The sequence below is a fragment of the Schistocerca cancellata genome, chromosome 1 (genome assembly GCF_023864275.1).
Source record: "Schistocerca cancellata isolate TAMUIC-IGC-003103 chromosome 1, iqSchCanc2.1, whole genome shotgun sequence".
Lineage (NCBI taxonomy): Eukaryota > Metazoa > Arthropoda > Insecta > Orthoptera > Acrididae > Schistocerca > Schistocerca cancellata.
Genome location: NC_064626.1, coordinates 383203677 through 383229003, shown reverse-complemented (window position 1 = coordinate 383229003; position 25327 = coordinate 383203677). Strand labels below are relative to the sequence as shown.

Sequence of the window (25327 nt, the reverse complement as noted above, 5' to 3'; positions counted from 1 at the left end):
AGCAAGGCAAACTGGGAAACATTCTCCTCTGCAGCCACTGTTGACTCTCTCCCCCACCGTACCATCGATGTGGCGGTTGAGACACTGACTGCAGCTATTGCTTCCGCTGCGGAACATACCATTCCTCGTTCATTAGGGTGCCCCCGGCGAAAGTCAGTGCCTTGGTGGTCTCCCAAGGTCGCTGAAGCCATTAAAGAACGTCGGCGGGCTCTTCAGCGACATAAGCGGCACCCGTCATTGGAGAACCTAATTTTTTTCAAACATCTCCGTGCTCAGGCACGGCGGCTCATCAAAAGGCGGAAACAGGAGTGCTGGGAGAGGTACGTTTCCACCATTGGTTCCCGTACTTCACCCTCCCAGGTGTGGATCAAGATTCGGCACATCTTTGGATTGCAGCACTCTACAGGTGTCGCAGGGCTTACCATCAACGGGGCGGTATCCACCGATGCCGATGCAATCGCTGAGCATTTCGCCCAGCACTATGTTCGAGCCTCTGCGTCGGGGAATTACCCGCCCGCATTCCGCGCGCTAAAACGCCAGGAGGAATGCAAACGGCTTTCTTTTACTTCTCGCCACCCTGAGGCGTATAATACCCCATTTAGTTTGTGGGAACTTCAAAGCGCCCTGCCACAGTGCCCCGATACAGCCTCTGGGCCAGATGGCATTCACAATCAGATGATCAAACACCTGTCCCCGGACTGTCAGCGGTGTGTTCTTGCCATCTTCAACCGCATATGGAGCGATGGTGTCTTTCCGTTGCAGTGGCGGGAGAGTACCGTCATTCCGGTGCTGAAGCCTGGTAAGGACCCGCTTAATGTGGATAGCTATCGGCCCATCAGCTTGACAAATACTCTGTGCAAGCTATTGGAACGTATGGTGAGTCGACGGCTGTGTTGGCTGCTCGAGTCTCGGGGTCTTCTGGCTCCGTGCCAGAGTGGTTTCCGTCAGGGCCGTTCCACCGCCGATGCTTTGGTCTTTCTTGAGTCTGCAATCCGCACTGCTTTTTCCAGGTGCCAACACCTCGTCTCCGTCTTTTTCGACCTCTCCAGAGCATATGACACGACGTGGCGGCACCATATTCTCGCCACGTTGCCGGGTGGGGTCTCCGGGGCTCTCTCCCCATTTTTATTCAGAATTTTTTATCTCTTCGGACATTCCGCGTTTTAATTGGCACATCCCATAGTTCGCTTCATATCCAGGAGAACGGTGTTCCACAGGGCTCTCTATTGAGCGTGCCCCTTTTCCTTGTGGCCATTAATGGCCTTGTAGCAGCAGTAGGGTCATCTGTCTCATCCACGTTATATGCTGATGATTTCTGCATCTTTTTCAGCTCTTCCACCATTAGTGTTGCAGAACGTAGGTTGCAGGGAGCCATACGCAAGGCGCAGGCGTGGGCCCTAGCCCATGGGTTTCAATTTTCTCCTGCGAAGACTTGTGTTATGCACTTTTGTCGGCGTCGAACTGTCCATCCCCACCCTGAGCTCTATCTTCAGGATGCCATGCTCAGGGTTGTTGACACTTACCGTTTTCTGGGATTGCTGTTTGATGCCCGGCTTACTTGGCTTCCACATATTCGTCAACTCAAGCGTCAGTGCTGGCAGCATGTGAATGCCCTTCGCTGCCTCAGCAACACAACTTGGGGTGCAGATCGTAATACGCTGCTGCAGCTCTACAAAGCCCTTGTGCTGTCCCGGCTTGATTATGGAAGTGTAGCGTATGGCTCAGCGTCGCCCTCGGCGTTGCAACTGCTGGACCCCGTTCACCACTGTGGGGTTCGACAGGCGACAGGAGCATTCCGCACCAGCCCTGTTAATAGCCTCCTTGCTGAGGCTGGGGTTCCTCCGCTTCGTATTCGGCGTCAACAATTTTTAGCCAACTATGCTGCCCACGTCCGTTGTTCTCCCCGTCACCCTAACTACCATCTCCTTTTCGCTAATGCGGCAGTCCATACCCCACACCGGCGGCCTCGATCAGGCCATACCATTGGGATCTGTGTTCGGTCACTCCTTAGTGACCTCGAGTCTTTGCCTCTTCCATCTGCTTTTCAGGTCCACCCACATACACCACCTTGGTGTATTCGTCGGCCGCAGCTTGGGCTGGACCTCTCACAATGGCAAAAGGATTCAGTTCCTCCTGCAGTCTTGTGCCGCCAATTTCTTGCTCTCCGCAATGCATCCCGCGACTCGGAGGTTATCTATACAGATGGCTCGATGGTTGATGGCCGTGTGGGGTATGCTTACGCTCATGCGGACTATGTAGACCAGCGCACCTTGCCGGACGGCTGTAGTGTTTACACCGCAGAGCTAACAGCCATTTTTTGTGCCCTTGAGCGGATTCGTACCAGCACTGGCGAGTCTTTTGTCATTTGCAGCGACTCTCTCAGTAGTCTACAGGCTCTTGACCAGTGCTACTCACGCCATCCCATTGTTGTTGCCATCCAGGAGTCCGTTCATGCTCTTGCACAGCGTGGTCATTCAGTGGTATTCATATGGACCCCGGGCCACGTTGGGATAGCGGGAAACGAACACGCCGACAAGTTAGCTAAAGAAGCCACCCGCAAACTGCCGCTGGAGATCGGCCTCCCGGCAACTGATCTCCGATCGGTGTTACGCCGTCGGGTCTTTGGGATGTGGGCAGACGAATGGCGCACTCTGTCTGTACCCAACAAGTTGCGGCGTGTAAAGGAGACCACGACCGTGTGGGGTTCCTCCATGCGGGCCTCTCGCAGGGATTCTGTTACTCTCTGTAGGCTCCGCATTGGTCACTCTTATCTGACGCATGGTCATCTGCTGCGTCGAGAGGACCCCCCTCATTGTCGCTGTGGTGCAACCATGACGGTGGCCCATCTGTTGTTGGAATGTCCTCTTTTAACTGCTCTCAGGTGTGCTTTTAATCTCCAGGGTGATTTATCATCTCTTTTAGGTGACAATGTCTCTATGGCAGATCGTGTTTTAAGTTTTATTCGAGCAAGTGGCCTTTATAGGTCCCTCTAATTTTATTGCGTCACCCTCATTTGTGCTGTATCTTTTACTTTGTTTTGTGTTGTAATTCGGCTCCACCCTAAACTTTTAGGCTGGAGGTTTTAACGTGCTGCACAGTGGCTGGCTCATCCTATTATTTTCGTGATCAGCCAGCCACAGTCCTCTGCTGTGCAGTTTTAATTCCTTCTGCCTTTGTTCTCTATGTTGTTTTTGTTGCTGTGCTCCGTTTTTCGTGTTGTCTTACCATTGACCATGGGGCTTTTCTTCCCCCGGAATTATAATTTTAGTGCTTCGCCTGACTGGTGGATGGTTTCACTGTGCTGTGTGTGTTTATGAAACAAGGGACCGATGACCTCTGCAGTTTGGTCCCTTTAATCCTCAAACCAACCAACCAACCAACCAACCAACTGAACATATCATGTTGTAATCCCATAAATTTAACATTGTCAACCTCTTTGATGTGCATATCTTCATATATTATACACATGCTTTACAAATGTCTGCTTGTGTCTGTGTATGTGCGGATGGATGTGTGTGTGTGTGTGTGTGTGTGTGTGTGTGTGTGTGTGTGTGTGTGTGTGTGCGCGCGCGCGTGTATACCTGTCCTTTTTTCCCCCTAAGGTAAGTCTTTCCACTCCCGGGATTGGAATGACTCCTTACCCTCTCCCTTAAAACCCAAATGCTTTCGTCTTTCCCTCTCCTTCCCTCTTTCCTGATGAGGCAACCGTTGGTTGCGAAAGCTAGAATTTTGTGTGTATGTTTGTGTTTGTTTGTGTCTATCGACCTGCCAGCGCTTTTGTTTGGTAAGTCTCATCATCTTTCTTTTTAGATATATTTTTCCCATGTGGAATGTTTCCCTCTATTATATTCATATCATTAATTTGAACCCAACAATCAGAGATGTCAGTCGGGGCGGAAGTACAGAGGCAAAGATGATGTTGAAAGACAGGTGAGGTATGAGCGGCGGCAAATTGAAATTAGAAATTAGCGGAGATTGAGGCCTGGCGGATAGCGAGAAGAGAGGATATGCTGAAGGGCAAGTTCCCATCTCCGGAGTTCTGACAGGTTGGTGTTAGTGGGAAGTATCCAGATAACCCGGACGGTGTAACACTGTGCCAAGATGTGCTGGCCGTACACCAAGGCATGTTTAGCCACAGGGTGATCCTCATTACCAACAAACACTGTCTGCCTGTGTCCATTCATGCGAATGGACAGTTTGTTGCTGGTTATTCCCACATAGAACGCTTCACAGTGTAGGCAGGTCAGTTGGTAAATCACGTGGGTGCTTTCACACGTGGCTCTGCCTTTGATCGTGTACACCTTCCGGGTTACAGGACTAGAATAGGTGGTGGTGGGAGGGTGCATGGGACAGGTTTTACACCGGGGGCGGTTACAGGGATAGGAGCCAGAGGGTAGGGAAGGTGGTTTGGGGATTTCATAGGGATGAACTAAGAGGTTACGAAGGTTAGGTGGACGGCGGAAAGACACTCTTGGTGGAGTGGGGAGGATTTCATGAAGGATGGATCTCATTTCAGGGCAGGATTTGAGGAAGTCGTATCCCTGCTGGAGAGCCACATTCAGAATCTGATCCAGTCCCGGAGAGTATCCTGTCACAAGTGGGGCACTTTTGGGGTTCTTCTGTGGTAGGTTCCGGGTTTGAGGAGATGAGGAAGTGGCTCTGGTTATTTGCTTCTGTACCAGGTCGGGAGGGTAGTTGCGGGATGCAAAAGCTGTTTTCAGATTGTTGGTGTAATGGTTCAGGGATTCCGGACTGGAGCAGATTCGTTTGTCACGAAGACCTAGGCTGTAGGGAAGGGACCGTTTGATGTGGAATGGGTGGCAGCTGTCATAATGGAGGTACTGTTGCTTGTTGGTGGGTTTGATGTGGACGGACGTGTGAAGCTGGCCATTGGACAGGTGGAGGTCAACGTCAAGGAAAGTGGCATGGGATTTAGAGTAGGACCAGGTGAGTCTGATGGAACCAAAGGAGTTGAGGTTGGAGAGGAAATTCTGGAGTTCTTCTTCACTGTGAGTCCAGATCATGAAAATGTCATCAATAAATCTGTACCAAACTTTGGGTTGTCAGGCCTGGGTAACTAAGAAGGCTTCCTCTAAGCGACCCGTGAATAGGTTGGCGTACGAGGGGGCCATCCTGGTACCCATGGCTGTTCCCTTTAATTGTTGGTATGTCTGGCCTTAAAAAGTGAAGAAGTTGTGGGTCAGGATGAAGCTGGTTAAGGTAATGAGTAAAGAGGTTTTAGGTAGGGCAGCAGGTGATCGGCGTGAAAGGAAGTGCTCCTTCGCAGCGAGGCCCTGGACATGCGGAATATTTGTGTATAAGGAAGTGGCATCTATGGTTACAAGGATGGTTTCCGGGGGTAACAGACTGGGTAGGGATTCCAGGCATTCGAGAAAGTGGTTGGTGTCTTTGATGAAGGATGGGAGACTGCATGTAATGGGTTGAAGGTGTTGATCTACGTAGGCAGAGATGCGTTCTGTGGGGGCTTGGTAACCAGCTACGATGGGACGGCCGGGATGATTGGGTTTGTGAATTTTGGGAAGAAGGTAGAAGGTAGGGGTGCGGGGTGTTGGTGGGGTCAGGAGGTTGATGGAGTCAGGTGAAAGGTTTTGTAGGGGGCCTAAGGTTCTGAGGATTCCTTGAAGCTCCGCCTGGACATCAGGAATGGGATTACCTTGGCAAACTTTGTAAGTAGTGTTGTCTGAAAGCTGACGCAGTCCCTCAGCCACATACTCCCGACGATCAAGTACCACAGCCGTGGAACCCTTGTCCGCCGGAAGAATGACGATGGATTGGTCAGCCTTCAGATCACGGATAGCCTGGGCTTCAGCAGTGGTGATGTTGGGAGTAGGATTAAGGTTTTTTAAGAAGGATTGAGAGGCAAGGCTGGAAGTCAGAAATTCCTGGAGGATTAGGAGAGGGTGATTTTGAGGAAGAGGAGGTGGGTCCCACTGTGACGGAGGACGGAACTGTTCCAGGCATGGTTCAATTTGGATAGTGTCTTGGGGAGTTGGATCATTAGGAGTAGGATTAGGATCATTTTTCTTCGTGGCAAAGTGATATTTCCAGCAGAGAGTACGGGTGTAGGACAGTAAATCTTTGACGAGGGCTGTTTAGTTAAATCTGGGAGTGGGGCTGAAGGTGATGCCTTTGGATAGGACAGAGGTTTCGGATTGGGAGAGAGGTTTGGAGGAAAGGTTAACTACTGAATTGGGGTGTTGTGGTTCCAGATTGTGTTGATTGGAATTTTGTGGTTTTGGAGGGAGTGGAGCTGGAAGTGGGAGATTGAGTAGATGGGAGAGACTGGGTTTGTGTGCAATGAGAGGAGGTTGAGGTTTTCTGGAAAGGTTATGAAGGGTGAGTGAGTTGCCTTTCCGGAGGTGGGATACCAGGAGATTGGATAGTTTTTTAAGGTGGAGGGTGGCATGCTGTTCTAATTTGCGGTTGGCCTGTAGGAGGATGCTCTGAACAACCGTTGTGGATGTGGGAGAGGAAAGATTGAGGACTTTTATTAAGGATAGGAGTTGATGGGTGTGTTGATTGGCTGAGTGGATGTGTAGGTGAAGGATTAGGTGGGTGAGGGCAATGGATTGTTCGGTTTGGAACTGGTATAGGGACTGATGGAAAGAAGGGTTGCAGCCAGAGATGGGAACTTTAAGTGTGAGGCCTTTGGGGGTGATGCCAAATGTCAGACAAGCCTGAGAAAATAAAATATGGGAGTGTAATCTGGCTAGGGCGAAGGCATGTTTGCGGAGGGAATGTAAATAAAACTTAATGGGGTCGTTGTGGAGGTGTTGTGAGGATGACATGGTACTAGAAGGTGGAAAGTGGAACACGAGGCTGAAATGAAAATGAAAATAAATATAAAAACATATGGGGAGAGACAAAGGTAAAACTAGAAAGCAAATGGAGATCTGGTGTGAAAAAAGGCGAAAAAGGGTTGGTTAGAGCTGGGATATGTTGATCCTGTGGTAAACTTGTGTAGGTAGATAATGATGTGCATAAAGGTTAGGTGGTTGTGTTGCCGCCAAAACACGTAAAAGGGTGGAGAAATATGGAAAAATTTCGAAAAAACTACGTGAGGATGTATTAAAAGGAGTGGTTTGGTGGTGGCAGATTATGGAAATGAAGCTAACAATTGTCTGATGAAGAAATAATGACGTTAAAACCTGTGGGAAGCGGCTAAAAATGATCAGTGATTTGAGAAAAACGGAAACGGAAATAAAGCAAAGTTATTAAAACTAGCCGAAAAGGTTTTTTAATAGCTGAAAGGAACTGTTTGTGAACTGGAAACGGTGGATTTTATAGCAGCGGTAGTGTTGAAAGCGGAAAAAAAATTTTTGGTTATGGTTTGGAAGTGGGTTACGTATTATTACGTATTATTGAGTATATATCGGCGGGATAAAATTGTATACTGGATTACAGTAAAAAAGGAGATGGTGAATAGAAAGTGAAACTGCTGGCAAAAACAGAAGGAGGAAATAAGACGACAGAAAAGACTAAGAAATGTAACAGTGACAATAACAATAACAAACGTGATTGTTGGGTTCAAATTAATGCTATGAATATAATAGAGGGAAACATTCCACGTGGGAAAAATATATCTAAAAAGAAAGATGATGAGACTTACCAAACAAAAGCGCTGGCAGGACGATAGACACACAAACAAACACATACATACACACAAAATTCTAGCTTTCGCAACCAACGGTTGCCTCGTCAGGAAAGAGGGAAGGAGAGGGAAAGACAAAAGGATTTGGGTTTTAAGGGAGAGGGTAAGGAGTCATCCCAATCCCGGGAGCGGAAAGACTTACCTTAGGGGGAAAAAAGGTCAGGTATACACTCGCGCGCGCACACACACACACACACACACACACACACACACACACACACACACACACATCCATCCGCATATACACAGACACAAGCAGACATTTGTAAAGGCAAAGAGTTTGGGCAGAGATGTCAGTCGGGGCGGAAGTACAAAGGCAAAAATGATGTTGAAACAGGTGAGGTATGAGCGGCGGCAAATTGAAATTAGAAATTAGCGGAGATTGAGGCCTGGCGGATAGCGAGAAGAGAGGATATGCTGAAGGGCAAGTTCCCATCTCCGGAGTTCTGACAGGTTGGTGTTAGTGGGAAGTATCCAGATAACCCGGACGGTGTAACACTGTGCCAAGTTGTGCTGGCCGTACACCAAGGCATGTTTAGCCACAGGGTGATCCTCATTACCAACAAACACTGTCTGCCTGTGTCCATTCATGCGAATGGACAATTTGTTGCTGGTCATTCCCACATAGAACGCTTCACAGTGTAGGCAGGTCAGTTGGTAAATCACGTGGGTGCTTTCACACGTGGCTCTGCCTTTGATCGTGTACACCTTCCGGGTTACAGGACTGGAATAGGTGGTGGTGGGAGGGTGCATGGGACAGGTTTTACACCGGGGGCGGTTACAGGGGTAGGAGCCAGAGGGTAGGGAAGGTGGTTTGGGGATTTCATAGGGATGAACTAAGAGGTTACGAAGGTTAGGTGGACGGCGGAAAGACACTCTTGGTGGAGTGGGGAGGATTTCATGAAGGATGGATCTCATTTCAGGGCAGGATTTGAGGAAGTCGTATCCCTGCTGGAGAGCCACATTCAGAATCTGATCCAGTCCCGGAAAGTATCCTGTCACAAGTGGGGCACTTTTGGGGTTCTTCTGTGGAAGGTTCCGGGTTTGAGGAGATGAGGAAGTGGCTCTGGTTATTTGCTTCTGTACCAGGTCGGGAGGGTAGTTATGGGATGCAAAAGCTGTTTTCAGGTTGTTGGTGTAATGGTTCAAGGATTCTGGACTGGAGCAGATTCGTTTGCCACGAAGACCTAGGCTGTAGGGAAGGGACCGTTTGATGTGGAATGGGTGGCAGCTGTCATAATGGAGGTACTGTTGCTTGTTGGTGGGTTTGATGTGGACGGACGTGTGAAGCTGGCCATTGGACAGGTGGAGGTCAACGTCAAGGAAAGTGGCATGGGATTTAGAGTAGGACCAGGTGAGTCTGATGGAACCAAAGGAGTTGAGGTTGGAGAGGAAATTCTGGAGTTCTTCTTCACTGTGAGTCCAGATCATGAAAATGTCATCAATAAATCTGTACCAAACTTTGGGTTGTCAGGCCTGGGTAACTAAGAAGGCTTCCTCTAAGCGACCCATGAATAGGTTGGCGTACGAGGGGGCCATCCTGGTACCCATGGCTGTTCCCTTTAATTGTTGGTATGTCTGGCCTTAAAAAGTGAAGAAGTTGTGGGTCAGGATGAAGCTGGCTAAGGTAATGAGGAAAGAGGTTTTAGGTAGGGCAGCAAGTGATCGGCGTGAAAGGAAGTGCTCCATCGCAGCGAGGCCCTGGACATGCGGAATATTTGTGTATAAGGAAGTGGCATCTATGGTTACAAGGATGGTTTCCGGGGGTAACAGACTGGGTAGGGATTCCAGGCATTCGAGAAAGTGGTTGGTGTCTTTGATGAAGGATGGGAGACTGCATGTAATGGGTTGAAGGTGTTGATCTACGTAGGCAGAGATGCGTTCTGTGGGGGCTTGGTAACCAGCTACGATGGGACGGCCGGGATGATTGGGTTTGTGAATTTTGGGAAGAAGGTAGAAGGTAGGGGTGCGGGGTGTTGGTGGGGTCAAGAGGTTGATGGAGTCAGGTGAAAGGTTTTGTAGGGGGCCTAAGGTTCTGAGGATTCCTTGAAGCTCCGCCTGGACATCAGGAATGGGATTACCTTGGCAAACTTTGTAAGTAGTGTTGTCTGAAAGCTGACGCAGTCCCTCAGCCACATACTCCCGACGATCAAGTACCACAGCCGTGGAACCCTTGTCCGCCGGAAGAATGACGATGGATTGGTCAGCCTTCAGATCACGGATAGCCTGGGCTTCAGCAGTGGTGATGTTGGGAGTAGGATTAAGGTTTTTTTAAGAAGGATTGAGAGGCAAGGCTGGAGGTCGGAAATTCCTGGAAGGTTAGGAGAGGGTGAATTTGAGGAAGAGGAGGTGGGTCCCGCTGTGACGGAGGACGGAACTGTTCCAGGCATGGTTCAATTTGTTGGGTCCCATGCACCCTCCCACCACCACCTATTCCAGTCCTGTAACCCGGAAGGTGTACACGATCAAAGGCAGAGCCACGTGTGAAAGCACCCACGTGATTTACCAACTGACCTGCCTACACTGTGAAGCGTTCTATGTGGGAATGACCAGCAACAAACTGTCCATTCGCATGAATGGACACAGGCAGACAGTGTTTGTTGGTAATGAGGATCACCCTGTGGCTAAACATGCCTTGGTGTACGGCCAGCACATCTTGGCACAGTGTTACACCGTCCGGGTTATCTGGATACTTCCCACTAACACCAACCTGTCAGAACTCCGGAGATGGGAACTTGCCCTTCAGCATATCCTCTCTTCTCGCTATCCGCCAGGCCTCAATCTCCGCTAATTTCAATTTGCCGCCGCTCATACCTCACCTGTCTTTCAACATCATCTTTGCCTCTGTACTTCCGCCCCGACTGACATCTCTGCCCAAACTCTTTGCCTTTACAAATGTCTGCTTGTGTCTGTGTATATGCGGATGGATGTGTGTGTGTGTGTGCGCGAGTGTATACCTGTCCTTTTTTCCCCCTAAGGTAAGTCTTTCCGCTCCCGGGATTGGGATGACTCCTTACCCTCTCCCTTAAAACCCAAATCCTTTTGTCTTTCCCTCTCCTTCCCTCTTTCCTGACGAGGCAACCGTTGGTTGCGAAAGCTAGAATTTTGTGTGTATGTTTGTGTTTGTTTGTGTGTCTATCGACCTGCCAGGGCTTTTGTTTGGTAAGTCTCATCATCTTTCTTTTTAGATATATTTTTCCCATGTGGAATGTTTCCCCCTATATATATATATATATATATAATGTCCACCTGCCAACATTTGGGCACTGCATGTCTGTGTCAAGGATGATTAGGCACTTTGGAAGCCTGGCACATACAAAATCCCTTGTCAGAATGGGAAGGCTTACATCAGCCAGTCAATTCACACAGTTCAGAACAGATGGGTGGAACATTGATGTCACATGAGGCTACAACAGCCTGAAAAATTGGTGGAAGTGTTGCCAGTATGCCACCCCCCCCCCCCTTTTTTTAGCAGTCTTTGTAAGGAAGAATATTGAAATTGGCTTGTCAGACAACTTGATTAACAGAGACAAGGGTTTTCCTATTAGTAGTGCATAGAGCCCTGTACTATCTCACCTCGGAATGCAAAATTCTATGGTGTGACTGTCCTGACTGTTTGAGGATAGACTCTGACTACAATACATCATTGGTGCTGGTGTTCAATTATAGGTGATGCCACAAGCCCCAGTCTTCAAGGCAACAACTGTGGTGGGCGGAGCATGGGGCTTGTAAGGTACCAGGGCCTGTATAGGCTGACAGTTTCCAACCTTGTCATCAGTTTTCAGCAGGACTCAGCAGCAGCAGCAACAACAGCATCTCTCCTAAAGATGGCTGACATGTTGATCACAGAAGTATTGCATCATGTTGAATTTAGGAACTGGCAACAAACCTGACTGAATTACTAAGAATTATTATGCTGGGAAAGCCTACAAGATCACATACATATAGTTGTGGCTTCTTGTTCATAATTAATTTTCTAGCTCAGCTAATTGTTATATTGTTATCATTTTAGAGAGAGCAAGAAACAGTCTGTTCTTCAGGAAGCAGAAACACGATTGCGCCAGCTGGAGGTAACACAGTTTAAAGCAATTGCCAAGCAGTTGTTGGGAGAAGACCCGTATCAGTTTCTTCGAGCATACACGGCAGGTGAGAATAATTAAATTCTGTCATTGCATGTCTGCTGTGTGGCTGTTTGAGTAGGCATACTTGATATTTGATGCTATATAATGGGTTTGTACTAGGTGGGTAGGTGGGAACAGTTTCTTCAGTATATGGATTTGTATCATATGAGGACTGGCTGATGGCTAATGGAAAAATACCATTATTATTAAATGTTGAGATTCCAATTTGACTTGCAAATCAAAAAGTACTTGGATGTGCATTTCTGGTAGACTCTAGAGGCACATGCTGCTAAGGTTTCTAATTTTTTCAGAAGTATATTCTTCAAAGTAAGGAAGGTGATCATTCTTTGTGAAACTTTGATTTCTAGTATGTAGCAGGGTAAGGGCCTTGTTATTTGCAGTATCTACATCATCAGTTACTGGGAGTATCTTTTACAAGAGTAAACTTGGAATTGTTGCTATCCAATTTCCATACTCTTCTCCCTCAACTACGTCACACCACTGATAATGAAGGAAAATACAGACACACTATACCAGTGGTAACAAGATTAGCTTTGAATTTTTGAATTCTTGCTACCAAGGACGATTACCCCAGTTTTAAGTCAGCATTTTGTGTGTGTGTGTGTGTGTGTGTGTGTGTGTGTGTGTGTGTGTGAGGGGGGAGGGGGGTAGGGGGGTTGGACTGCAAATATATGGTTCCAGAGTACCCATGCAAGAATGGGATGTCCTGTAGATACAAAGTACACACATCAAAGTTTTGCATCACCCCTGTTTCCAGAACTCCCGAAGATAGACATTGACTGTGGATGTTGTATGACAGACACAGCCCCTTTGACTGTTCAGAGATGTCACTAAACCCGCCCAAAGATGTAAACCACCATGCATGAGCAACATATATTAGACAGAGTGGGTCTGACAGCCAATCAGTTCCAGGAAGGGGTACACGGCTCGAGTTGTTTGTAATTCAGCCCTGCCTAGATAGTCAACACCACGGATTGATCGCATCTGTATTGTTACTTTGTGCCAGGAAGGGCTCTCAACAAGGGAAGAGTCCAAGCATCACGGAGTGAACCAGAGCGATGTTGCTCAGATATGGAGGAGATACAGAGAGATAGGAACTGCTGATGACATGCCTCACTTAGGCCGGCCAAGGGTTACTACTGCAGTGGTTGACCACTACCTACCGATTATGGCTCGGACAAACCCTGACAGCAATGCCATCATATTGAATACTGCTTTTTGTGCAGCCACAGGATGTCGTGTTATGACTCAAACTGTGCGCAGTAGGCTGCATAATGTGCAACTTTACTCCCGACGTTCATGGCAAGGTCTATCTTTGCAACCACGACTTCATGCAGCACGGTACAGATCGGCCCAACAACATGCCAAATGGACTGCTCAGGATTGGCATCACATTCTCTTCACCAATGAGTGTCACGTACGCCTTAAACCAGACAATCATCGGAGACATGTTTGGAGGCAACCCGGTCAGGCTGAACACCTTAGACACACTGTCCAGTGAGTGCAGTAAGGTGGAGGTTCCCTACTGTTTTGGGCTGGCATTATGTGGGGCCAACGTACACTGCTGGTGGTCATGGAAGGTGCCAAAATGGCTGTACGATACGTGAATGCCATCCTCCAGCCTATAGTGCAACCATATCGGCAGCATGTTGGTGAGGCATTCGTCTTCGTGGACAGCAATTTGCACTCCCATCATGCACATCTTGTGAATGACTTCCTTCAGGATAATGACATCGCTCGAATAGAGTGTCCAGCATGTTCTCCAGACGTGAACCCTATTGAACATGCTTGGGATAGATTGAAAATGGCTGTTTATGCACGAATGTGACTCGCCAACCACTCTGAGGGATCTACGCCGAATCGCCATTGAGGGGTGGGACAGTCTGGACCAACAGTGCCTTGATGAACTTGTGGATAGTATAACACAATAAATAGAAGCATACATCAATTGAAGAGGACGTGCTACTGGGTATTAGAGGTACCAGTGCGTACAGCAATCTGGACCACCACCTCTGAAGGTCTCACTGTATGGTGGTACAACATGCAATATGTGGTTTCCACGAGCAATAAAGAGGGTGGAAATGATGTTTATGTTGATTTCTATTCAAGTTTTCTGTGCGGGTTCCAGAACTCTTGGAACCGAGGTGATGAAAAACTTTTTTTGATGTGTGTATTTGTGAAATAAGTGGCGCTATAGAGGAACCAGGACAGCTTCAGTGTGTGTGTTTGTAAAAAATTTAAGTATAGTACAATCACATTATTAGTAAATGTTTTGTGTGTAAGAAATTATGCTATTCAGACTTCCTCTTTTACGTTTCAATTGAAGATGCAGGGAGCTGACTCCAAGGACACCAGTGCGTCTCAAATAATGAAGAAATCCTCCCAACTTGGCTCCATTTCACTTCAGTAAAAATACATAATACTGTTTTCTTCTCTCTCTCTCTCTCTCTCTCTCTCTCTCTCTCTTTAATAATAATAAATTTTAACTTTCACCATGAACCTACACATCCTTCAACATTTATTCATCGGATGAGCATGCAAATACTTTTTGTTTTGTTCGGGTTTATCTTCGTTGTTTTCGTATTGTTAATATTTATGAGGAATTGTAGACAGTAATTTTGTTTCTCTTTGTATTTACAGTCAGCAGAATTAACAAGTCAGGAAAAGAAAATGCACAATAATATTTCATGTGTTTCTCATTAGATCACTTGACCAAAGTTCGAACAATAAGCAAAATATTAATGCTTGTGAAAACAGAAAATTTAAGAATGACACACTGTAATATAAAAGCACCAAATGGGGAGTGCCACAGTCAGGTGAAGGTCTGTTGCAGGTGTCTCCTCATTTGGAAGGGAGAGACTTAAGACTGTCCTTGGTGGCCCATGCTCGCAGACCATATGCAGATGTGACTTTGCAACAGGGCATACACCTACTTGCCTCTTCCATAAATGACTGCACGCATGAAGAGCACACGGGAAATTGCCCAGGAGTAGAGGCACCTTTACATGGGAGCAAGTGCTTCATACCAGTTGCATGTGGTGTAGGATGATATGTACCAATGTTGCATGTTAGAGAGTGTTCCTTACCTGTTGTGTGTGGCAGAGGGTGTTTTGTACCAATATTGTGGCAGTGGTTGCTTCATGCGAATGTTACTGGCAAAAAATGGACCATTTTTGTGTGGCATAGAATGTTTCATATCAACGTCGCAAGACAGAGTTTGTTCTTACTAATGTTGCATGACAGAGGGTGCTTCGTAACGGTGTTGCAGGCTAAAGTTGCACCCTACTGATGTTATATTGCAAAGGGTGCATTGTGCTAGTGTTGCATTGTAGAAGGTACTTATTACTGATATTACATTGTGGACGGTACTTCTTAATGATATTACATGACACAGGGTGCTTCATATGATATTGTGTGACGGAGGCTGTTTCATACCAATGTTGCATGACGGAGGGTGCTTTGTACCAATGTTACATGGCAGAAAGTGTTTCATACCATGTTCTGAACAATATTACGTGGCAGTGGGCATGTAATAACAATGTTGCAAGGTGCTCACTATCAGTGTTGCATGACATAGGGGGCTTCATATTAATGTTGCGTGACAGAGGGCACTTTGTATGAATGTTGCATGGCAGAAGGTTCATTCTACCGACGCAGCGTAATGGAAAGTACTTCATGCCAGTGTTGTGGGTGAAGGGTGCTTCTTACTAATATTATGTGGCAGAGTGCTTTGTAATAATACTGTGCAGCAGAGGGTGCTCTGTACCAGTGTTGCACATAGGGAGTGGTTCATACCAATGTCGCATGGCAGGAGGTGCATTGTACCTTGTTGCAGTATGGATGGTGCTTCATACCAACTGTATGTAGCAGAGGGTACTGCATACTGATGCTGCGAGGTAGAGGATGGTCCATACCTATATTGTGTGGCAGACGGTGTTCCATACTTACTTTGGGTGGTAGGGGTGCTCATACCAATGTTTTGTGGCATGGTACTGATCATGCTCAGCAGATGAGTGCTCCATAGTTACGTTACATTGAAAATGCAGAAAAAGGTCGCACAGAAAATGTAGCTTGTGCCGGATTTAAGGGGCTGACAAGTGACCATAGTTTGTGGCAGACTATGCCATACTGGCACAGCATTTGGGTAGACTGGGTGGCTTGGTAGCTTACAGCTTCCATCATTGCCACAAGATGCCACCCCAGACGCCAATTAAATATAGAACAGATAACATTTGTTGCTCCTAAAAAATTTTTGAACCACCCTTCTTAAACTGTTTACCTTGTACAAAAGTGATGGTTTTTAATAACCTGACATTGTTCTTTGTATTTTTATAACTCTGTGCAGTAGTCCATCAACAAAACTACCACTATGCCAAACTCACTGTCCTGTCATAGAAACTTAGTGCTACCTGTGTGAAGCCAGGGCTGGTGTGGGCATATGTTCATGTCTGCTGTCCTTTCTGAGTAACAAAGTATTCACTTCAAAGCATTACAGGGACTTCTAGTTGTATAGTTGACTCAGTTACTTCACAGATATTGTTTGAAAATATTGACATCCACAGAGGAAAGCTGAACATGCATTGTCATTAAAAATAATTTGTAAGAATCTGTTATATGCAAAGTATCATACACTATATGTATGTAGGAATGTATTTATTTTTACATTGAGGCACTCATTGTTTTCTGAACTGTCCCAGTGATATGATGCTAAGATACTACTAGTTTTTTTTATCTTTTTTAGGTTTGCAGGAATATATTGAAGCTCTAACATTTTACTACTTCATTAAGATCAATGATCTGCAATGTTGGAACCATGTGCAAAGAAATTTGGTGTTCTGTAGTGATAAAGAAGCAGAAGAAACAAAAGGATGTAAAGAAAATGAAGAAAGCAAGACTGAAGACAGCTGTAATGACAAGGATAGTGCTGGTGACAGCAGTAACAGTTCTCATGACAAACAAATATGTCTAGTTCCACAGACTGAATATATACTGGGGGTTGCTGATCTCACAGGAGAATTAATGCGAAAGTGCATTAATAATGTTGGACTGGGTTATATTGAAAGCTGTTTTCAGACATGTGCTTTTGTGAAGGACATTTACACGGGATTTTTGCGTATAGGAAATATGGGTCCTAAGGAATGTACAAGAAAGCTCTACACTTTACGACAAAGCTTGACCAAAATGGAGACTGCTTGTTACACAATACATGTACGGGGGTCGGAGATTCCAAAGCATATGCTCGCTGATGTTTTTAGTGGAACCCAGGATGATTTCATTCATGAAGAGGATGAAGGGTTTTACTAGATATAAAATAAAACAGACTGCCTTTGTAGTTTTCATTACAGGCGAAACCAACATTGAAGTGAAACTGTCTTTTCCAAAATCGGAGAAAAAGTTTTCAGAAACCATGTCTGCCTGTATTATTGGTCTCGCAAAATAAAATCTTATATGATATTGCTTTATTTGTTTGAAAAGGAATTTTTGGAATTTTTTCTTTTACGAAGACTGAAGTACTGAATATGTAGTTTTAGGCCTGCAGCAAACTTCTACTAGTGAATAGATGGTGCATTTTTCTCTTGTACATAGTCTCTCCTGAAATTTAGTGTCTTCACCAACTTGAACATGGATGGGTTTAAGCATTACTGTTCAGTGTATTTGCAGACCATATGGTAGCCATCTGTGTATGATAAAATATTTGCTTAGTTATGAATTATATCTGCATAAATTGTGTGTACGAATAGCGTAAGCTGTTAAGTAGTGTCATGAGTTTTAATAGGAATATAAAATCCAAGGTGTACTTAACCAACTTAATAACCCCTATAAATGTCCAATTATATTAATTATTGTATGTAGTTGACTTCAAAGCAAGAGAGAGCATGTAGTTTCTAGTTTAGTTGGGTCACAATTGCTACTATTAGAAATGACTCTAAAATATTTTGTCCACATTTTCCAATTAAAAGCAAATTATCAGTTTCAGATTATTGTTTATAAGAGACTGAAAATGGGTAGCATTGAAGAGTATCTGGTATTGAATTTGAGGCTCAGGAAGTAATAAAGAATGTGAAATCATAGTATCAGGCAATCGAAACTAGAATAGCTCTTCAGATAATTGTGCAAAAAGTATTTAGTGGAAGTATGAAATCGATACATCTTCAGAACTTCCTATCCTCAGGCTGCATTTTTTTGACAGAACATCAGTGTGGATTATTTCACAAAGATGATTATTGTAGTTATAGAGACAAACAGGTTTCTTTATGGCAGGATACTATTAATGATGAAACTATGAGTGTTAATTGTTGACACATTGGCTGAAGAGGTGCAGACGTATTGGATAAAACACGTGGCAGCAGCTGCACAATATTTTGTTATATTCTGTGTCACCTAATTTCTTGTACAAAAAATAGCTACTTTAATTTTTCTGACAGTGCATCACATTTTTATATGTCAACAACTATCAGAGCTATACAAAATTTGGTTTGTGCCAAAACACTAAAAATATAATTACTGATGAAAGTTCAGTATTTTACACAGTTAGTTCAACTCCTTAATTCTTGGATAAATTTCTACTTGAAAGAAAAAAATTAAAAATCATATTTTGTAACCTCTAATACAGTGTTATAGAGTACATAAGGTTAAATCTAAGATATATATAATTGTGTATGTCACATATTTGTGAAATTAATCACTTATAATGCTCCATTCAGTAAAAGATTTCTTTTCATCATTTTGATGCTACGTTAATGGGATTTACATGATTGAAAACGAAAAAGACATGGTGGCACACATTTTAAAGAATTGTAGTGCCTCGAGAATTTCGTAGTAAATTCTAGAAACACTCGGCCTTCCACCATCTTGAACACCCGATATTTTAGGTACGAATGCGGGAGAGTGAGAACGTTTCTACCAATCCACCTGTTTGTATGTGCAGGTCAGAAGTTTGTTACGAGGGTAATCCCAAAAGTAAGGCCTATTTTTTTTATAAGTACACAACTCTGCTTGTGTGGAAGTTGGTCACACAGTTACGAAAAGTGCTTCACGCACTGTGTGTAAACATGTACACGCTGCGCTGAGGCGCTCAGTCTTGACTTGCCAGTTGTTGAGAATGGAGCATCCTATTGGATGTTACCGCCAAGTGCCAATTGCGCGCAGTTATTCGGTTTTTGAACGTAAAGGGCACTTCTGATTGAAATCCATCGCCAATTGATGGAGGTGTATGGTGAGTCGTGCATGGCTGTCAAAAATGTTTGTAAGTGATGTAGAGAGTTTGCAGCTGGTTGGACCGAAATTCACGACGAACAAAGGGGTGGGAGTCTGTCAGTTTCTGAGGAGACAGTGTTGAAGGTTGAGAAAAGCATGCATGAAGATTGGCGGATCACCTTGAATGATCTCTGCACGTTGGTTCCTGATGTTTCCCAAAGCACTGCTCACAGAATTTTAACGGAAACATTGAACTACCGGAAGGTGTGCGTAAGATGAGTGCCAGGCATGCTGACTGAGGACCACATGCAGCAACGAGTTGATGCTTCTCTCACATTTCTTCACCGCCTTGCAGCCGAACAGGACAACTTTCTGGACTCAGTTGTCACGGTGACAAAACCGGGGCATACCACTGCACATCTGAGAACAAGCAACAGTCACACCAGTGGCGGCAGCCTTCTTTGCAGAAGCTGCGGAAATCCAAACAAACACAGTCTGCCGGTAAAGTCACGACAACCGTTTTTTGGGATTGGAAAGGGGTATTGTTGGTCGACTTTATGCCCACTGGGACCACAATTAACGCTGACAGGTACTGTGAGACTCTGAAAAAACTCAACAGGCAATTCAGAACCGGAGAAGACGAATGTTGAGCAAGGGCGTACACATTCTCCATGACAAGACTCACTCACACATTGCTCAGAAAACCGTTGCTTTCCTGCAAGTTTCTGTGGAACATAATCACCCACCCACCCTATAGTCCTGACTTGGCGCCCAGTGACTATCACCTGTTCTCTAGGTTAAAAGAACATTTGGCTGGAAAGCGATTCAGCTCTGACGACGAGGTGAAAGAAGAGGTTCCTAACTTTCTGAACAGCATGGAGGTGAGCTGGTATGACATGGGCTGTAGCGTTGTTCTTTGGGGGGGGGGAAATTGTTTTGAACTACCGGAAGGTGTGCGTAAGATGAGTGCCAGGCATGCTGACTGAGGACCACATGCAGCAACGACTTGATGCTTCTCGCACATTTCTTCACCGCCTTGCAGCCGAACAGGACAACTTTCTGGACTCAGTTGTCACGGTGACAAAACCTGGGCATACCACTGCACATCTGAGACCAAGCAACAGTCACACCAGTTTTTAAATGTCGAAAAAGTGAATATTTTGGTGGACCACTTGGCAACAAAATTATGGATTGATTACACTATTATAATAACATACGTTGAGCATTAAATACCTGAATAAGAGAAACATTATCATTTCTGTGCATTTTTATATTGGCGATGTAGTCATACCCGGAACAACACTAAGGGACCAGAAGATTTATAGACTTTAAAAGAAATGCAACACTACACAATTAAAAAAATTGGTTCAGAAATAATAGGAAAATGATAATGTTCCTTCTGCCTCATGCTGCGTTCGGCTCATCAGCGTGATCATAATTTCTGGTGATGAACTAACACAAAATAAATCTCAATTGAGTAAATGAGGAGATGGAAATCATCAAGGTTAATTTACTAAATTAAGCACACTTATCTTTAACACACTTTTTTTAATGCTACGTACCTTTTCATATTAAATTACAATAGATGACAATTGTGGTTAAATACTTTATACATAACAGTCAAAAAGTCCTCTTGATGCTGTCTGTTTGTAACCAGTTACAAGAAACTACATGTTTTCTGATTGGCAAAATAACGATTAGCATAGTCACTCAATATTTTCACATGAAATACAAAATACCGCTGCGGAACGCAGCAAGTCCGCGTCCGCCTTTCATGGAATACAAACAGTAAAACGTGAGGCATCAATTGCCTCATTTTTCTTGAAACAACAGAATTCTTTTTTATATCATTAATCGATACATGTACATAGAGATTTACAGGCACCGCGCTAGAACGGCAAAGATAAAGAATAATAGATTCTGTCGCTGCTATGTGATGCTTCATTTCTTTTACTTTACAATTGTTTGATAACTTAAGGCCATCAGGCGTTTACTATTGAGCGTATATTAATGTTTGTTAGGCGAAAATTACTAATATTACAGGGCATACAAAAACTGCCACAGCGTCTACAAAAATGCATCAACAGAAATGGTGATTACGTCGAAAAATAGCTAAATGTTCAAGCTGTAAACTGATGTAAACCATTGTAGAAGTAAACAGGTCTACGTACTTATAAAAAAATGAATAGGAGGCTTCAGATCTGGGATTACACTCGTATTAGAAGACTGTAAGAGGGCGAGTCACTGACGATGACAAGTGTTTGCTGCCAGCGCCACAGGAGACGTGAGGAGAACTCAACGAATAATTATGTCGTATTCTTTGGTCTGTTAGTGTCTGTGATGATTGTAAAAAATAGACTATTGAACAGTTGAAGAGAGATTGCTATGCACATTATGTATTGGACTCGCTTGAGAATAGAGACTTTTGAATTATTTCATGTCTTGGTTATGAACAAAACAAGACACATGCATGCTATTTGAATATGTGTAGATGAGTCTAACATGTAAGGAATAAGTTAGCTTGCAGAAGTTGTGATCTGTGAAAGTTGAAAATATAAAGTGATTGAACTGAAAAGTATTATACGAGTACAAAAATTATTTCAAGGGTAGAGAAGTATTTTAATAAATTCCCTTAACCAGCTATAGTCTTTGAAGAAGAAGCTTGTGAGGGATCGACGTAGCTGATTACCCAGAGAAGAGGATCGGCTACACACGATGTGCAAGTTAATGTGTGAGAGATAATGTGTGCACCTTGCAACCCAATACCACACTGTCACTTGTCTTACCTAAGGTAAGTCTTTCCGCTCCCGGGACTGGAATGACTCCTTACCCTCTCCCTTAAAACCCACATCCTTTCGTCTTTCCCTCTCCTTCCCTCTTTCCTGATGAGGCAACAGTTTGTTGCGAAAGCTTGAATTTTGTGTGTATGTTTGTGTTCGTTTGTGTGTCTGTCGACCTGCCAGCACTTTCATTTGGTAAGTCACATCATCTTTGTTTTTAGGTATATTTTTCCTTCGTGGAATGTTTCCTTCTATTATATATATAATATATATATACCTAAAAACAAAGATGATGTGACTTACCAAATGAAAGTGCTGGCAGGTTGACAGACAGACAAACGAACACAAACATACACACAAAATTCAAGCTTTCGCAACAAACTGTTGCCTCATCAGGAAAGAGGGAAGGAGAGGGAAAGACGAAAGGATGTGGGTTTTAAGGGAGAGGGAAAGGAGTCATTCCAGTCCCGGGAGTGGAAAGACTTACCTTAGGGGGAAAAAGGGACGGGTATACACTCGCACACACACACATATCCATCCACACATCACTTCTCTCTTACTTCTTGGTACCTTATTTGATCCCCTAGAGTCCTCCACTACTTTTCAACTGCTACGCTTTCAGTAGACCTCATATTTATATATAATTCACTCCATCATACCTTTCTTTATTCTAGATATGTCCCCCTTATCCTACAAATCATCAGAACAAGTATTCAACTGGTATTCCTAACTAATTATCACCAATAGTTCCTCTCTGGCTCATGCTCATTAGTTCTTCATTTCTCACACTTCCTTGTGCGATATAGAACTGTCTCTCTTCTTATACCTATGTATAAATATATAAGAAGTAACAAAAGGAAAAAAAGGGGGCAGTGCAGAACTGTCATATATCAGCCATACAATATGTGCATCTACCCAGATGTACATAGGTCTTTATTCCCCTACATCTCTTGGCAGTTCTGACATCGCTTTAGGTTTCTAATCCGTAATTTTCATGTTTGTGTCTAAGTGTAATTTGTGTGTATGTCGATGTGTGTTCATGCAGCCAGATTCTTCGGCCCACTTATTTGAAATAAGTTGAAGGTTATAGGAAACCACGGAGAATGAGAAGGACTTCAGCAATAGAAGTGTATGCATATGGAAAGAGAGAAAGATAGACCGGTACTCAGATGAGAATTAAGAAAGGAAAAAGTAGAAATGGTTGCTAAGATCGAAGAAGTGAAAGAAGATAGCCCCAAAGACAGGAAAACCCTTCCCACGCCCCCTTCCCCAGGATCCCTACTTCGCCAGTACTTGAGTGAGAAGCTGAAGGAGGTATGATGTTAAATGTCTCCTGCAGAACAAACATTCTCACGTTCGCCTTTGAAGTCCCAGAAAAAAGAATCTTAGCAACCTCCATGGAACAGAAAATGGTGAAGAATCAGTCAGGGTTGTCTGAAAGGTGTAGTGTTAGACATGCTTGTACCTACTCTACCCACCCCTTTCAAAATGGATATAAAACCTCCCTGTCTACATCACATCTCATCAAAAGGTATAAAACATTCTGTATTAAGTATAAAATTATGTATCATATTATCACAAATATATAATTCTTCGTACTATAGTGTATCTTCCATCATCATAAACAAACTGGAGAAGGAATTATTCTCCGAGAATGGCTTAGGCCAGAATAAGGCTAACTACACTGATTGGCTAGGCAATATGTGGATTGGGGGGGGGGGGGGGGAGACTGGCTGGTTAGGGAAAAATATGACCTAACTATACGTGGACACTGTGTCGGCTGCTGTTGACATTACAGTCACGGCCGCAGGACAAGTCCCAAAGACTGGCAGGGCGCCCCTGGCATAACCGAGGAGGACGTTATAACATGTCCTCCCTACCATTTAACCATCGAAGGTGACTTAAATAATTTCAAACACTTAGTGGGTCCAATTCTCCACTGTTTTTTGTTAATTTCTTATCCACCATCATTCCTCAATACCTCTACACACAGGTTTGTATGGAAAACTGGTGAATAGATTACATACAAAGACTAATTTAGGCCAAAATACAACCTAAATATACATGGATGGCGTTTATATTATATTATATGTTATGTTATGTTATGTTTCCTCTAAATCTTTTTCTCTTGTTAAACTAATATTTCTTAGTAACATCCATATACAAAATTAAAACCTTATTATCAGATTCGAGATCCTTGATGACTAGAACTGAGCATGCTGTCAACTCACATTTACATCGGGATTAGAGCGGAGCCCACTGTCAGCTTACATCTACATCGGGTATTAAGTGTTCGAGATATAAATGCAGATATACCTAATCAGCAATCCATTGCAGGCAAAGCTTAAAACTACCGCTGACTAGAGCGGAACAGGCTATCAGCTTAAATACTACCATATGCTCCAGTCCTGATCCGATATAACAACTGGGAGCCACAGTGCCTGTAAAACAAGTAAGACTTTGTATAACGATGAGATCACGGTTCTGCTGCAAATCTTGCTTGTCCGTGATATCAAGACAATTATGCTGGAGTAACTAAACTATATGACAGTATAAGAATTTGAGAATAGAATACAGAATAGTACAGGATTTGAAGAGAATTCAGTGTAGGAAAAGAAATATGGAAGTTAACACCGAACACAACTCGGGATCCAATGGTCATCACTTTGCCTATTAACACAGAACGTTAACGCCCCTGGGGCATATACCACTTTATATCCTTAACATTACATTTCCCTTTTTCTTCTCCTGTTGTAGGATCCACTAAAAATAAGGTTTTTGGGTGGATTACCGACTGTACTATGTAAGGCCCCACATACTTTTGAAAAAATTTAGGCATTTCTTTCTGTAGGGCAGAGCTCTGAAGATGCTGTTTTGGTAGAACTAGGTCATCGATCTTATACTAAGGTTCGATAGCCTTCTCATTGTTTATTTACTCATTGTTGTGCCCTCTTAACTAAGTTCTTGGCAACTATAATTTGATTCAGTTGGTAATCAGGAGTACGTTGTTCTGGCCAAGTGAAGCATTTAATAAGAGACTCACCTACAAAGGGTTTACCTATTACTTCCAAAGGTGTTAGTCCAGTTGATAAATGAGGTAATTCATTTAAAATAAGATCAAAGTCTCTAATTTTTGTTGCCCATGACGTATGTTCTTTATGGCAGTGTGTGCGGCATAACTTCCCAATATCTTTCATAACCCTTTCACACAGGTTAGAAGATGGAGTATAGTTGGAGATTAATATTTGACAAATATTTTCCCAAACTAGAAATTCTTTAAACTCATTACTAGTGAAGTGTGGTCCATTGTCGGAAAGGAACCGCTTCAGTTTTCCTATCTCAAGAAAGTATTCTTGCAGACAGTGTATTATCGTTGGCGAGTTCGTTTTCTTAATCGGATACAACTTAACATACTTCAACCAACATTCTATGAGGACAAAAATGTAGGCCACTCCCTTTCCTTTTGGAATTGATCCAAGGAAATCTGCAGCTGTTAGATCGTGTAACGCTTTAGGAATAATTGGATACATTTATAT

At 44.0% G+C, this 25327-nt stretch overlaps 1 protein-coding gene across 1 annotated transcript in view; it reads left to right on the top strand.

Annotated features, from left to right (window-relative positions):
- Positions 1–18441, top strand: part of LOC126175271 (translin-associated protein X) — a 49779-nt gene extending 31338 nt beyond the window's left edge. Inside the window, exons 3-4 of the mRNA XM_049921927.1 lie at positions 11685–11818; positions 16556–18441. Coding sequence (XP_049777884.1) covers positions 11685–11818; positions 16556–17118 — 697 coding nt within the window. The 3' untranslated portion in view covers positions 17119–18441. The remainder of the gene's footprint in view (positions 1–11684; positions 11819–16555) is intronic.
- Positions 18442–25327: the final 6886 nt, after the last annotated feature.